The following is a 15,214-nucleotide window of genomic DNA, read 5'->3' as shown; positions in this document are numbered from 1 at the left end:
GTCTTTAACATCGTGACTGCACAACGACAGTCTTAAACATCGTGACTGCACAATGACAGTCTTAAACATCGTGACTGCACAACGACAGTCTTAAACATCGTGACTGCACAACCGCAGTTTTAAATCTCGTGACTGCATCCCGACAGTATTAATCATCGTGGATCTTCCCGATTTATTAGAAATATGCACATCTTTTTTCATAGATTCATGCATACTGTCACATATGGATATATGTATACGTAATACCAGCGGTAACTCATATTTCATAGTTTATATTTCATACTTCAGAAATTTATTCTTCTGAATTTACGGACCGTGAAGTATTATAAAACACAACCAGTTTATCTCGTTACTCATATGAAAGCAAATAACATTTGATTTAAGACGGAATATTCAACAGTATAATTTGGGTAATGTTTTAAGTTACTTAATTGCTGTAATATATCATGTATATAATTATATCAACCGTATTGATCAGGTTAAAGTGCAATTTAAATCATGTTTGGGTTGAACGACTAATAAACAACGTACTATATTTAGGAAACCGCGAACATTAAAATACTATTTAAAGTTAAAATATAATTCGGATAATACCATAAAATATATCAAATGGAGAAAATTTTGAAAAGAAAACAAACAAATATGACCTTGACCGATTAAAACGATTAAAACAAAAAGCTAGTCACCTATATACCTTCATACAACATGCCTAATCTAAATCGACAAATGGAAAACATTTGGATTAAACCGACAGCTGTCAATATCCTTATTACGACTTTTTTGATAGCTTAGAGAAAAGATTGGGCATTCCTAGTTAAAACAAAAGGGAGTATGTTTATGTAATTTCTATAAAAAAACTGTGAGGAATTTGTTATTTCATTTCTCGATTTTACTATATGGAGTATGTTAATCAGCTATAGATAAAAACATAAGCTGAATCATAGGTAGTATGTTTTATAATATCTAGATATAACCATAGGGAGTATGCTTTATCATTTCAAGATCTAACCATAGGGAGTATGTTTATATCATTTCTAGGAAGAACAATATGGAGTATGTTTATGTCATTTCCACATAGTTCAATAGGCAGTATGTAGAATCATTTTCAGATAGAATCATAGAGAGAATGATATATTATTTATATATAGAACAATATGGAGTATGTTTATGTCATTTCTACAGAGTCCCATAGGGAGTATGTAGAATCATTTTCAGATAGAACCATAGAGAGTATTGTATATTATTTATATATAGATCAATTATAAATTATGGAGTTTGTTTATATCATTTCTACATAGTTCAAAAGGGAGTATGTAGAATCATTTCCATGTAAAACCATAGAGAGTATGTTATTTTGTTTATATATAGAAGAATTTGGAGTTTGTTTATATCATTTCTAGATAGAACTACCTGGAGTGTGTTATAAAATTTGTTTATAGAACAATTGTGCGTATACTGTCAGTATGGACATATAGATGATAAATAAACTTACATACGTCACATACATCTCAGCATCTTTAAATATTGCACGCCTTAATAAGAAAGTTCATGTTCGATTGGTGATAGTGTTGCTTTTGTTAACGATTTTGAATAAATGTTTTATAATGTATTCTAAAATATATCAGTCAGATGGAGGTTTATGGGAAGACACGTGACCCCGGCCATGACAAAGGCTCCGGTGAGGCATGCCCGCTTTGTCAGCCGTGTGGAGAGGGAGGGAAACAAGCGATCGCTGATGGCTTTTGTCAGAATTGCAAGGAGTACATGTGTAGATCATGTTTCGAGTTACACCAGCGATTCAAGAATTTCAAGAACCATTTTCTGCTTAAGAAAGATGAGATGCCATCATTTTATCCCTCAACTAAGCATTCCGATATTGGGCAAATGGACTATTGCAGCTATCATCCAGACGAGAAAATAAAATTTTATTGCCCTTCCCACGACGCCATAGGTTGTGGCGACTGCATTGTTCTTGAACATCGGGGATGCAAAGTCGATTACATTGCTGAAGTTTCGAAAGGCTTTGTCAAGAATAACAAGTTTCAACAACTTTTGCCGACTATTAAAGAACTTGACATCCTTTTGGACGTAAACTTGAATAACGTTCAAGATCTCGTTTACTATGCCGATAAGCAGTTTGAAGGCGAACGGCGAAAGCCAACAAAATTTCAACAGGAAATCAATGCATTTATTGTCCACTGCCAGAATTGGCAGAAAAAACGTTTTGGACACAATGCAACGAATTAAAGATGAAGATGAAGCGATACTGAAAGAAATAACGGCAGAATATGGCAGACTCAATGCGAGATTGGGCCCCATTAAAGCAAAAATTACAAACTCGGACACATCTGAACACCAGTTGTTCGTGGAAGGAACGATAGCTGCAAGACAATGTTAAACGAACTGCGTTCTGAAATGAATGATACTATCAAAAGGATGACGATACGGAAATACAGTTTCAAGAAAGACCCGGACATAGAGAAATGGCTATATTCAAAATCGGCACTGGGAACGATTGCAATGGAAGGAAGACAAAACTGGAATCTAGGTAAGCACAACGCATTCAGATTTGTTCGATCATGCTTGAATTAATTTTACAAAGAAATACTCAAAAAATATTTTGTCTACCCGGAGTTAAATTATTACGTGTGTTCGTTTAATGGAATTTCGTCGATGAAGCTTAATGTACATGAACTTGCAGATTCAAGATGAGTATTTGAGGCAAATAACACCAGAAAAAACTTCCGAAATGTTTGTTGCAAATGTTTCAGATCTGGCTGCCAAAACGCCGATCAATGATGCGAAACCCTTGGCTTATAGTAGCATATCCGGCAAAAACAACAGTATACCTCCAAGATAAAGCCGTGGAGTCGCATCTCAAGTTGCCTGATGCCCCATGGGATTTGTGCGTGCTCCTCGGTATTCAAATCGCCGTTACTCTCCCGGGGAAAACTTTTATCCAACTTGTGGACTATAAGGACCAGCAACTATGTAATGGGATGACCATTAGCGTTTCAAACGATTGCCGCGGTATAGCTTATCACAACCATAGCGTGTATGTCTTTTTTGTAAGCACTTCATGGATCAGTCATAATTACTATAGAATTGTGCCGAAATTAATTTGATTTGCCCTTCGTTCTATTAGATTATAGTCCACAACATCTCATTCGTCTATAATTGTATGTTTTGATCGTTACTAAAAACCTAACAATACTTTGTAAAAGGTCTAGGAAATGTTAGCGTCCATTTTAATTACAGTTGCTGTATTATTGCACATATAAAGCAGCGTTTTATTTTGAATTACATTTTTTAACAAATATATAAAAATAAATCGAGCTGAGGGCTCATTTTCAGATGCCCCAAAATACAATTGCAGGTCAAGCTTTTAAATCAATTTTTAAGATTAAAAAGTATTTTATAAACGTAGACATGCAAAACATGCAAAAGTTTATCTATTTAATTACATCTGATAAAGAAGACCTGTTAAGAAAACTAAGTATTTATGTTAAGTTATATCAGTTGACATGTACGCGTACTAATTTGTGGTCTATTTTTGTTATCATGTAAAGTTTTGATATTGATAAGTTTATTACGAATGTTAACTTGTTTATCATACATGTATAAAATACTTTTATTTAGAATTACTGTTACATAAGCGAGTGTTCAGCTTAAAAAACTAATCTAAAGTGTTAGTCCAATAATAGTGTATGCAAATACTTCTGATGAAGTAACTCTTACCTGAATCAAAATAAGTACGCATTTAAAAGTACGCATGCTTTATAAACTCTATCAGTATGCATTAAATATATCTTTTCACCTCGACACATAATTTCTGTCTGTATTGTTATTAGACTGAATATTTACACCAAATTTGTACAATGATTCTCTGTAGAATGTTTCCTAAACAGTTTTAAACTAATCTTACCTGTCTAGATTTTACAAAAGGAAATTTAAAAGTCTTAGTGATTTCCCTTCGTCTCCCTTTAATTAAGTTTTGTATAGGCTGTCCGATGTAGGGAGTTACGATATTTGCTAATTTAATCTCATCATAAAAAAACTACCGTATTGTATATATGTTTGTATATACTCTTTATTTCCATTTATCAGTGATTATACATTTACATTTATTGTTCATTTATTTAATACAAAAGTATGATACAATATTTTAATTTACTTCACGTATGCAGTTGATGTATTGCTAATTAGATGTCTATTTTGGATGTATGCATGAAATATCCTGTACGATGTATGTCTATTTGTCCACATGGGTCATGGCCTTCTGGATATTCTGTAAATAAATCTTGAATCTTAAGAATTTTTTGCTGCTAGTATATCGGTATCCTTTTTGATGACAGAATTGATAGATTTTTCATACGTTTTGTGATTGCTGAACTGGTTTTTATATAGTTTTCCAAGAGAGGCCCGTCTTCAAATATTCTCAAACATATTTATACCGAAAACAGATTCTCACGAAATGAACGAAGCCAGGCCCAACAGAAAACCGGCTGTTCATGAATAGGATGGCATGGCGTCCATATATGTTATGGCAGTGTGCGACAACAATGTTACACATGTATATTTCTCTGTTAACAGTTTTTAGCCAGAAAATGTTGCCGGATCATCTGGATCCTACTTTATTTCTTCGATGGCAAATTCATGGCGCTGTGCAGTCGCAGGGTGTTTTGTCGTTGAGCGAATCAGTTTTTTAGTTATTAAATTGGAATTTCACAATTCCGTTAATGTTGGGTTTACGAAAACTCATGAAGGAGATGTCGAGGATGGCCCGAACATGCTATTTGGAAGGATAGAACGCAGACTTCGGAAGTTTTCTTCGACGACAAGATGTCGGAAATTGCCTTGGCCTGATTGGTTTTCAATCTGCTATAATTGTTCAGGCCCCGATTTCTCGAAACTTCTTAAGCTAAACAGGCTTAAGTAGCTTATTTCAATTAGCCATAATACATTCTTAAATTAAACTTAAATAAATGAAAAATGGTGTTTCGCGATTATCAAAATGATTATTTCTATCTAAAGTGTAAAAACTCTTAAAGAAGTTAATACTACGCAGTTTGAGAAAACCCAAAAATAATGAGTTTAGCTTAATCTGTTATAAGGGACTTAAGAAGTTTCGAGAAATTGGGGCCAGGTGTTTAAGGCCGCTGAACTGAACTATTAGGCGGGACTCCTTTATCGTTTAGCTTTTGGACAAGCCTTTTCCGAGCAAAACCCCCCTGAATTTATGAACTGTTGAAGGAAAATAGTCAAATTTAAAATGATTGTGCATACATGTATAGGGTTAGAGTCTGTAGATGAACATGGTTTACACCTCCATTACTAGCACATAAATATATATTTAACCTACTAAGCGAGTAAAGTGTAGCAGTATATTCCATGAAATAGCTTATACATCAAATGGTAAATTCATTCATTTTTAATAGTTAAAATACATAAAAAAACTGTTTGATTAATTAGAAATAATGCATAATTTGATAATGACAATTCGATAGGATTCGGCCATTGTGTCAATTGCTGCACAGCAGACGACAGCAAACACGAATACTCTACTTGTTACACACATGTACTCTTTCAAGTCAAGGGAACTAAATCTTACAAAGGATGGGAAAAGTAGTTCCGAGTTGTCTGCTGCTGATCAGATGTTATCTTTTCACTCGAGTCAGAGTGAAATGATCAAGTTATCATTTACCAATATGTTTCATTCTTTCACCGATATGAATGAAATAAACCTTTTTCATCGAAAAACATGAACGAAACCTATAGTGTTCAACCTTAAGATTATGGGATGACATGAAGTTAACATGTAGCTGTAAGAAACGTTCCTCTGTAGTTTTTTGTGATTAATAATTTGATACACCTTTTATCACTTTCTAATGGTCAATTATTGATACATAATTGCTGAATTAAGAAATTGAATTAAGAAAAGTCATACCTGTGCATTTTACCATTAAATAAAACAATCATACATCTGTATCCAAACTTACTTGTATCAGCACTTCGCCATTCGACAGCTCATTAACCTTCAACTGAAGTTCTGTTTTATGTTTTGAATTTATATATTTTTGAGAGGATACAATGAAACACATTGTAATGAATAAAACAAATCTAATGCTACAAGCAGTCTTTATAATAGCAGTTAAGTACTAATAACTGCCTCAATACAAGTTGTTATTAAGATGGTACAATGTGATCCCATGTCGGGGCCTCATAGATCAAGTGACGACACTCTCATAAATTATAGAATAAGTTGATTAGCATCGTTGGATTAATAGATTTGAACAAATATATGTAAACTACTTTAAAATGATACCGCATAAATATAAATGTATCACATTTAATTCCAACAATGCTTTTCGATGTATGAACAAGTTTCTTGTACTAAACGTTCGTGACATTCGAATGTTTCAATAAAGCCGGTTGGCATATCTGTCATAACATAGAAAAGCAGTTGGAGGCAGCAGGAAGAAAACAATAGCATTACTTGAGAATGTTTGAATTTGCGACTCTTATCATGTTATCACAAATGTATACACTTTTGTCATGGCTCATTGACTAGGATATCTATTCATGACATCATTTCAATATTCAAGTCATATGAACACTCCAAATGGAAACAAAATGGAGGTAGGAATTCCATAATCTATTTTTAGATTTTGTTGAGTTTGTTTGTTTTACTTATCAGCAGCCGCAAATATTAAATTTATGAAAAGTTATATGTAATAAATAAATCAATCTGCAAATGAACAGAATAAAGTTCAATATTAAAAATTAGTAGAACACTACCATTCTCTTCTTTCGCAATAATTGTTTCTAAGCCTCCAGGAATCCCACTGAAACCAGCAATGCGTTCAGTAATCGCATTTGCTGCAACCGTTTGCTGTTTGGTTCCCCGCGCTTACAGTGTATGCGCTGCGTTGCAGGGATACAAAACAAAACAGTTTACTTACGTTAGGTAAACGCTCGCCCTACTGAATTCACTGCAGCACTGCCTTATTGATATCAACAAGGCGCAGCGCATCCACTGTGGGCTATTCTGCTAGTGGCCCGCCCCTGTACCTTTCTGACGTTTATGTTGCTGTATTGCTGTCTTTGTAGCCCTGTTTAAGTCATGGTATTTGTTGTTTCTTCCCCGCTTTGAATTTGTGAAATTTTAACCTTTTTTCTTACTTTTCTCTTCTGAAGCCAAATAGTTGTCTGCTAGTGGAGCCATTATGTTTTAGTCGTATTGTGGGTAAAACCTTATGCATTTAAATGCAATGTGGAAAAAAATGCATTACGGGTTAACCCGTGTGTAGCTAAAAATAAAATAAAATTACTTAGCGTTATTCATATCGTTAAATAACGATGATAAGTAAACGATAGCGATAACAAAGTTCTGAACAATCAGAATGTTAACGATTTGTTAGCAAGCGATTTGTTTAAAATGTAACGATTGTTAAATTGACGAATCGCTAACTTATAGCGATTTTCTGAACAATCGGCCCCCTTTTTGATGAAATCACGTTGCGCAAATTACTGTTAAATTTATGCTACCAGGATGGCTTAAGTGTGTTCTACCTTACGTCTTGCACATGTCCGCTCGACCAATATAAAGTGCATGGTTCACAAAGTTAGATTCGAATTATTTTCACATCTTTCCTTCTAGCAAATTATTTAAATCTTTATAAAAAATAAACTTAACGTTATTTAACATTCGATAAAGTTTAGAAACCAAGCGTGTAAACTCATTTTTTGGTCGAAACTGAGTCTATCAACCAAGCGTGTAAACTCATTTTTTGGTCGAAACTGCGTCTATCAACCAAGCGTGTAAACTCATTTTTTGGTCGAAACTGAGTCTATCAACCAAGCATGTAAACTCATTTTGTGATCGCAACTGCGTCTATCAACGACCAGGACAACGTTGACACAACGTTAGGACAACCTGTTTTAGTCTTTAATACAACGTAAGAACAACGTTAACATAAGTCCCAACACTAAAATATAACGATCATTTTAATACTTGCAAATCTTTATAAAACGATTGCCTTGAATTATTCATTCCTAACCCAAAATTTGAATGATAATCAATGGAAAATAGTTACAAATAAATTTGACACTAACCTTGTCGCACGGTTGTAATAAAGTTATACTAAAGCCATATCACGAAACAACACAATACACACGAATATAACTGATATTGTTTTGTAATAAAAGTTGAGGTTACCAACAAAACAATAGTGGAATTAACTAGGCGTTAATCACTTTTCATGTACTTATTTATGTCCATTTAATAAAAGTATTTTGTTTATTCCAAATTCAATTAGATTACATTAAATTCAATTACAGCCCCACTCCCCACTACCCGCAAAGAAAGAAGATTTGACCGCGCGTGTTCGAAGTGGCTTCATATTCATTTATAAGGGTTCTCGTTGGAGGCAATATTTTCAAAGTGTAAAGTTAGAAAATCCACAGATGACCACCTTGTCATTTTGGTCCGTTATCCAAACCGTTGTCTCGTATCGGCCCTGTAATGAAGAAACAAATATTCAGTGAAACAAACCAATGGCACTCGACAGTGTATATACATTTCTTATCTGACTAACTATGTGACTTCGTTGACTGTGAAACATGATCTTAATAATTTAACTTCTTCGTTTAATTCCCTTACATTGTATCTAGTTACTAATGCACCAGTAAATTGTAACCCCCCCCCCCCCAGGTCCGGGGGTTTACCGGGGATAGCCGGGGAAATGGGCCGTGTTTTTACCTTTCAGGTGGCCCCGCAGTGCCGACAGAATGCGGTGGTTTTGTCTTTGCGCAAAATAGAGCGGGGAATGGGCCTAACCTAAGGTCCCTTGGGTGCGGGGGCATTTGGCGGGGATCTTACCATCAGTTTATCCCCAATTACAATTGACTGGTGCATAACATTGAGGTTTCAATTAATACTGTAACGCATAATCATATCGAAATTGTGTTTTATTTATAGCGGCGTAAAGGATTCGTAATAGCATTACCTTCTATACATATAGTTCATATTTAATAATATTAAAAAATCGACAGTGTATATACATTATTCATCTGACCATCGAACTTTCTGACTATGTGACTTCGTTGACTGTGAAATATAATCTTAATAATTGAATTTCTTCGTTTATTGCCCCTACATTTAGTTTAGTTATTATAATGATAATTCCATAATACTAAACTGCATTATTAAATTAAAATAGTGTTGTTGTTTTTTTCAAATTTCCAAATAACAATACCTACTATACATGATTATAGTACATGTATGATAATGTTAAGTACTGACCATCTAATCCAAAAAGTCAAATATTACTCCAACTAAAAATGCAATTCATGCTTGTTAGATTATTGTACAGAAAGGAATACAAGCGTTCATATAATACACGAACAGCTTACCCTTGGAAGATATGTGGGGATTTGACATTCTTTCACAAACGAATATTCCCCTGATGAAAACGGGCAGTATATCTGCCATTCATCCCCATAATCCTCGTCGAGGTTGCATAATTCCCAGTTGCGGGCAAGTAAATCATTCCCGTTGTATTTCACCTCGAGGTAGGACCGACCACCTTCCAGATCTTCGTCTGAAGTGTTTTAAAGGGGACAAAACATAAATCCTTAGTGAACACTAAGTTGTATAGTTCACACTTGCAGACGAACGTGGTTTGCTTCACCTCAAGGTAAAACCGGCCACTAATCGTTGTTACCAAGACAACACACAGTTTTAAAAAGGGAGAGCCGAATAATCTTGTTTAATAACTTCTAAATTCTTTGACTTACTTAGACCATTTTAGGACAGATTAAACATCGAACTGTTTTTTTTTCCACCAAACAAGGATTTAACAATCGAAATGATCTTTAGAGGGAAAGACAATATTTGCAGCCATGAAACGCTACAGCGACGCAAGTCGAAGGGAAACAGGGTTACACGTATACAGTCATGTTGTGATTTATATATAAATAATTAGTTTATTTTTATATTTTGACACTTTACGCCTTGGTGACTATGCAGTAAAATGTTAACAAATTATTTAAACCTGATAAAATTATTTCGTAATTTAAAGCTTCAGCTATGTTTTGATAGTAAAAAAACAACTCGCATTTGATAATAAGATATATATATATATACATGACGCCAAATTATATTTTAAATCTTTTTCTTACAGTATATTTTTCTGTTTACAATAGTCTTAAAATATGTCATAAAAATGTGTACGTAATATATGATACTTACTGAGTCATGTGCAATCATTTGATTGTTTAGGCAATTTCAAGCTGTAGTGTAAAATCAAAGGTGTGTCGGTCAGTCGAAAACGAAGCACACTGACATAACGACGTTCAACACAGTGTATTTTCAGTAAGATGCTACAAATGAAATGCTTTCGAAACACGAATGGTTTTGTGAGTTTTTCGTATAAGTGTGTTTAGCCACTTCAATTGAAGCATAGCAAACTTTTATTGGAGTATGAGAACACTTATACAACTTTAAAATTCTCGATGTGGACTAAGCTTCGTCGTTGCTTATCCTCCTTTTGAAGGGCAGTGTATCGAGATATAAGCCGGTTGTTAACATTATGATATAATGAAATATTTATGTACAAACTGTATGAAATTTTTAAAAGCCCCCGTATATTAAATCCGTTTTCAGTAGCTCGTATGAAACAAAACACCGCTTAAGGATGTTCTCGCCTAGGGTGTTCTCGCAGTTAAGTATTTCTTAATACCATTGCTACCAAAGTACAGAGTTGAATAAAAAAATTAAATCAACACGGACCGCTGTTTTTCAAACTTGGGATGCAATCATTTTTTGTTCTTAAGGGTCGATTCATTTACAGTACGTGACTTAGTTCATGTAATACATATGTGAATGAGAGTTGAATATGATGTATTTTATAAAAAAATTCTCGTCTCCCTTTGTGTTTATACAGATGTTTAACACTTGTTTGTATAATCTTCCTATATACTTGATATTTGCTGATGGATGACTTAAACTTGACCTGGATTTATAACACAAATTATGATGACACCATTAAGTGTTATCATGTCACTTTCGTTGTCTGTTAACCATTTCGTCAAATATTTACAGTGAGGACGGACATGTGCATTTCCGTCATATGATTGTGCAATACGTATTGTGGAGTCTGACTTATAAATGCTATTTGAATGATAGTATACATGTGTGAATTGTATACTTGTGTTTAATCTAATTAAAATGATTAATTATGCATTTATGCTTTATATGACCTGTTGTTTATCGTATTTGATGATATTTGAATAATAGTATGTATACATGTGTGAATAGTGTAAAGATGTCATTATGTTTTGTTTTAGAAGGCCATATTGACAATATGATGGTTTGTAGTTAACATTGTAATTATGTCATAATGTGTTACCTTCTTAAAATAAAGATGTTATTATTATTATTATTATTATTATTATTATTATTATTATTATTATTATTATGTGACACCATGTATAACGTAGCTCGCCTAGTGCACACACTATTCACACTGGTCAATACATTATAAGATTTTGCAGCAAAGATTATGCTTTGTCACATATCACTATAATGATTAAACAAATTTCACCAAACGCCATCTTACTGAACGTCCGTGTCGTGTAAACATTTATGGCAGAAACGAAACCAGTCTCACAATAAGGACCTGAACGTCCGTGATGATCAACTTTTATTCCGGTAACCGAACCAGTCTTAACAAGGACCTGAACGTCCGTGACGATCATCTTTAATTTCGGTAACCGAACCAGTCTCACAATAAGGACCTGAACGTCCGTGATGATCAACTTTTATTCCGGTAACCGAACCAGTTTCACAATAAGGACCTGAACGTCCGTGATGATCATCTTTAATTCCGGTAACCGAACCAGTCTCACAATAAGGACCTGAACGTCCGTGATGATCATCTTTAATTCCGGTAACCGAACCAGTCTCACAATAAGGACCTGAACGTCCGTGATGATCATCTTTAATTTCGGTAACCGAACCAGACTCACAATAAGGACCTGAACGTCCGTGATGATCATCTTTAATTCCGGTAACCGAACCAGTCTCACAATAAGGACCTGAACGTCCGTGATGATCAACTTTTATTTCGGTAACCGAACCAGTCTCACAATAAGGACCTGAACGTCCGTGATGATCAACTTTTATTTCGGTAACCGAACCAGTCTCACAATAAGGACCTGAACGTCCGTGATGATCATCTTTAATTCCGGTAACCGAACCAGTCTCACAATAAGGAACTGAACGTCCGTGATGATCAACTTTTATTTCGGTAACCGAACCAGTCTCACAATAAGGACCTGAACGTCCGTGATGATCATCTTTAATTCCGGTAACCGAACCAGTCTCACAATAAGGACCTGAACGTCCGTGATGATCATCTTTAATTCCGTAACCGAACCAGTCTCACAATAAGGACCTGAACGTCCGTGATGATCAACTTTTATTTCGGTAACCGAACCAGTCTCACAATAAGGACCTGAACGTCCGTGATGATCATCTTTTATTCCGGTAACCGAACCAGTCTCACAATAAGGACCTGAACGTCCGTGATGATCATCTTTAATTCCGGTAACCGAACCAGTCTCGCAATAAGGACCTGAACGTCCGTGATGATCATCTTTAATTCCGGTAACCGAACCAGTCTCGCAATAAGGACCTGAACGTCCGTGATGATCATCTTTAATTCCGGTAACCGAACCAGTCTCGCAATAAGGAACTGAACGTCCGTGATGATCATCTTTAATTCCGGTAACCGAACCAGTCTCGCAATAAGGACCTGAACGTCCGTGATGATCAACTTTTATTTCGGTAACCGAACCAGTCTCGCAATAAGGACCTGAACGACCGTGTTGATCAACTTTCATTCCGGTAACCGAACCAGTCTCGCAATAAGGACCTGAACGTCCGTGATGATCAACTTTTATTTCGGTAACCGAACCAGTCTCGCAATAAGGAACTGAACGTCCGTGATGATCAACTTTTATTTCGGTAACCGAACCAGTCTCGCAATAAGGACCTGAACGTCCGTGATGATCATCTTTAATTCCGGTAACCGAACCAGACTCACAATAAGGACCTGAACGTCCGTGATGATCATCTTTAATTTCGGTAACCGAACCAGACTCACAATAAGGAACTGAACGTCCGTGATGATCATATTTAATTTCGGTAACCGAACCAGACTCACAATAAGGAACTGAACGTCCGTGATGATCATCTTTAATTCCGGTAACCGAACCAGACTCACAATAAGGAACTGAACGTCCGTGATGATCATATTTAATTTCGGTAACCGAACCAGACTCACAATAAGGAACTGAACGTCCGTGATGATCATCTTTAATTCCGGTAACCGAACCAGACTCACAATAAGGACCTGAACGTCCGTGATGATCATCTTTAATTCCGGTAACCGAACCAGACTCACAATAAGGAACTGAACGTCCGTGATGATCATATTTAATTTCGGTAACCGAACCAGACTCACAATATGGACCTGAACGTCCGTGATGTGTCAACCTTTATTAAAGTCAGCCACCCAGTTTTATAATTAGGGAATAAACTTCCGTTATGTGTCAACTGTTAATACGCTTTTCCACGAAGTCTCATACTTTGGAAATGAACGTCCATGATGTGTAAACTCCTATAACAGTAGCCCACCATTCTAATAATTTAAAAAAAAATGAACGTTCGTGATGTGTCAACCTTTATTACAGTAAGGCAACAAACGTTCGTGATTTACGTCAATCATAACTGTAACTCACCCAGTGTTATGTTAACGAACGAGCGGGCCGTTACACCATACAGTCCTGCCGGTCTAACATCAGTTATCAATATCGTCCTTCCTACCATCACGCGGTCCTTCTCCTCTAAAAAGTGAGCGTAGATAGTATATTACTATTAGACGGGCATATAAAAAAGCCCGCTGTTTGTGTATGTAATAATAGGGAAGACATGCTAACAAATAATTTACTGTCGCGATATTAAGTTTTCTTCAGGCGTCCTGCGTACATTAATCATGAACACACAATTCATAGCTGAACCAAATAAGGGCCAAACATGGATTTACAAAAAGGAGGAATCGTTATGTGTTACACATACATATTTCTTTTAAATGCAGAATTTAAAACAACCAACAACAAACTTTTTACTCTGTTGCAAAGAAAAGTATGGATTCTTGCGGAAAAAATCATTGAAAAATGTCATAGTTAAATCTTATCTATTTTGTAACGATTGTGACACAAGTTATTACAACATTATATTAATCACTCTCGTTGGCACGATGTTAATGATAATGTGGTCTTGTGTTGTTTGGGAAACCGGAGTATCCGGAGGAAACCCACTTGTTCGGCCTGGTGACCACAAGCCATACTAACATGCGCCCAGGCCGGGAATTTAACCCGGGTCGGCTAGGTGAGAAGCGAGTGCACTGCGCTAACCGGACTACTTTACCGGACTACTTAACCGGACTACTTAACGTTTAAGAACATAGATTAATACTAAAATGGAGGAAACAAACTGTACATGCTTGAAGGGGAGACATTGCTTAATAGAACGTACGGAAAACTAATAGAAAATGCATCGTATAAATCTTACCACAGTTGTTATATATCTCTCCTATGGATCCAAAATTATTTCTCTGAATTACGTCATCCTCATATGTTTTATATTGCATTTAGTGTATGTGGTTATCGTGATGTCGAAACTTCGGATGTTTGTTAACCTTACTAGCTGCAATGGTTTGGCCTTGAGCTCCATAGTTGACACTAATGACTGTTGATAGAAAGAACAACCGGACGAGTATCATACAGGCCTTCCTATACGTTATAGTACACATTGTCTCAAATACTTGCCGATAAATCCGTATATTTCTTTCCCACAAATTTTATAACTTATCGAGATTCATATAATAACGATGATGTCCCGTGATGTCGAAGATAAGCGGCCACTTTCGCGTTGGCGATATCGTTAGATAAAACTATGTACACATACTTGTACGACTACAGTCGAACCCCGTTGGCTCGAGCTGGCTTCGCTTGAATTTCTAGTTGGCTCGAACTAGATGTAAAGAACCGACTTATTTATATTGAAGGTAAACAATCTCGCTTGGCTCGAATTTTTCGAGGCTCGAGGTATTTTCGCCAATTCCTGGGAGTTCGAGCCATCGGGGTT

General features: G+C 35.7%; 1 protein-coding gene and 1 long non-coding RNA gene across 2 annotated transcripts; one reads left to right on the top strand and one right to left on the bottom strand.

Annotated features, from left to right (window-relative positions):
- The first annotated feature begins 368 nt into the window (after positions 1-368).
- On the top strand, positions 369-4,255 carry LOC128245088 (uncharacterized). The gene is made up of 3 exons (XR_008263052.1): positions 369-410; positions 1,626-2,548; positions 2,772-4,255. It is a non-coding gene; the product is annotated as an uncharacterized LOC128245088 (long non-coding RNA).
- Positions 4,256-8,384: 4,129 nt separating this feature from the next.
- Positions 8,385-13,904, bottom strand: LOC128245086 (putative phosphatidylglycerol/phosphatidylinositol transfer protein DDB_G0278295). The gene is made up of 3 exons (XM_052963302.1): positions 13,807-13,904; positions 9,415-9,602; positions 8,385-8,519 (listed from the first exon to the last, which is right to left on the bottom strand). The coding sequence occupies exons 1-3, from the start codon at positions 13,892-13,894 to the stop codon at positions 8,439-8,441; spliced, it is 357 nt and encodes a 118-aa protein (XP_052819262.1). The 5' UTR covers positions 13,895-13,904; the 3' UTR covers positions 8,385-8,438.
- Positions 13,905-15,214: the final 1,310 nt, after the last annotated feature.

This window comes from Mya arenaria, chromosome 8, assembly GCF_026914265.1.
Source record: "Mya arenaria isolate MELC-2E11 chromosome 8, ASM2691426v1".
NCBI lineage: Eukaryota > Metazoa > Mollusca > Bivalvia > Myida > Myidae > Mya > Mya arenaria.
Note: the sequence above shows the minus strand (reverse complement) of the source record. Positions and strands in the feature narration are given on the sequence as shown.

Coding starts and splice junctions, on each gene's coding strand:
- LOC128245086 (XM_052963302.1), bottom strand. CDS start 13,894: ATGGTAGGAAGGACGATATTGATAACTGATGTTAGACCGGCAGGACTG. Junction 9,603..13,806: donor GTTCGTTAACATAACACTGG/GTGAGTTACAGT, acceptor AAAACACTTCAG/ACGAAGATCTGGAAGGTGGT. Junction 8,520..9,414: donor TCCCCACATATCTTCCAAGG/GTAAGCTGTTCG, acceptor TCTTCATTACAG/GGCCGATACGAGACAACGGT.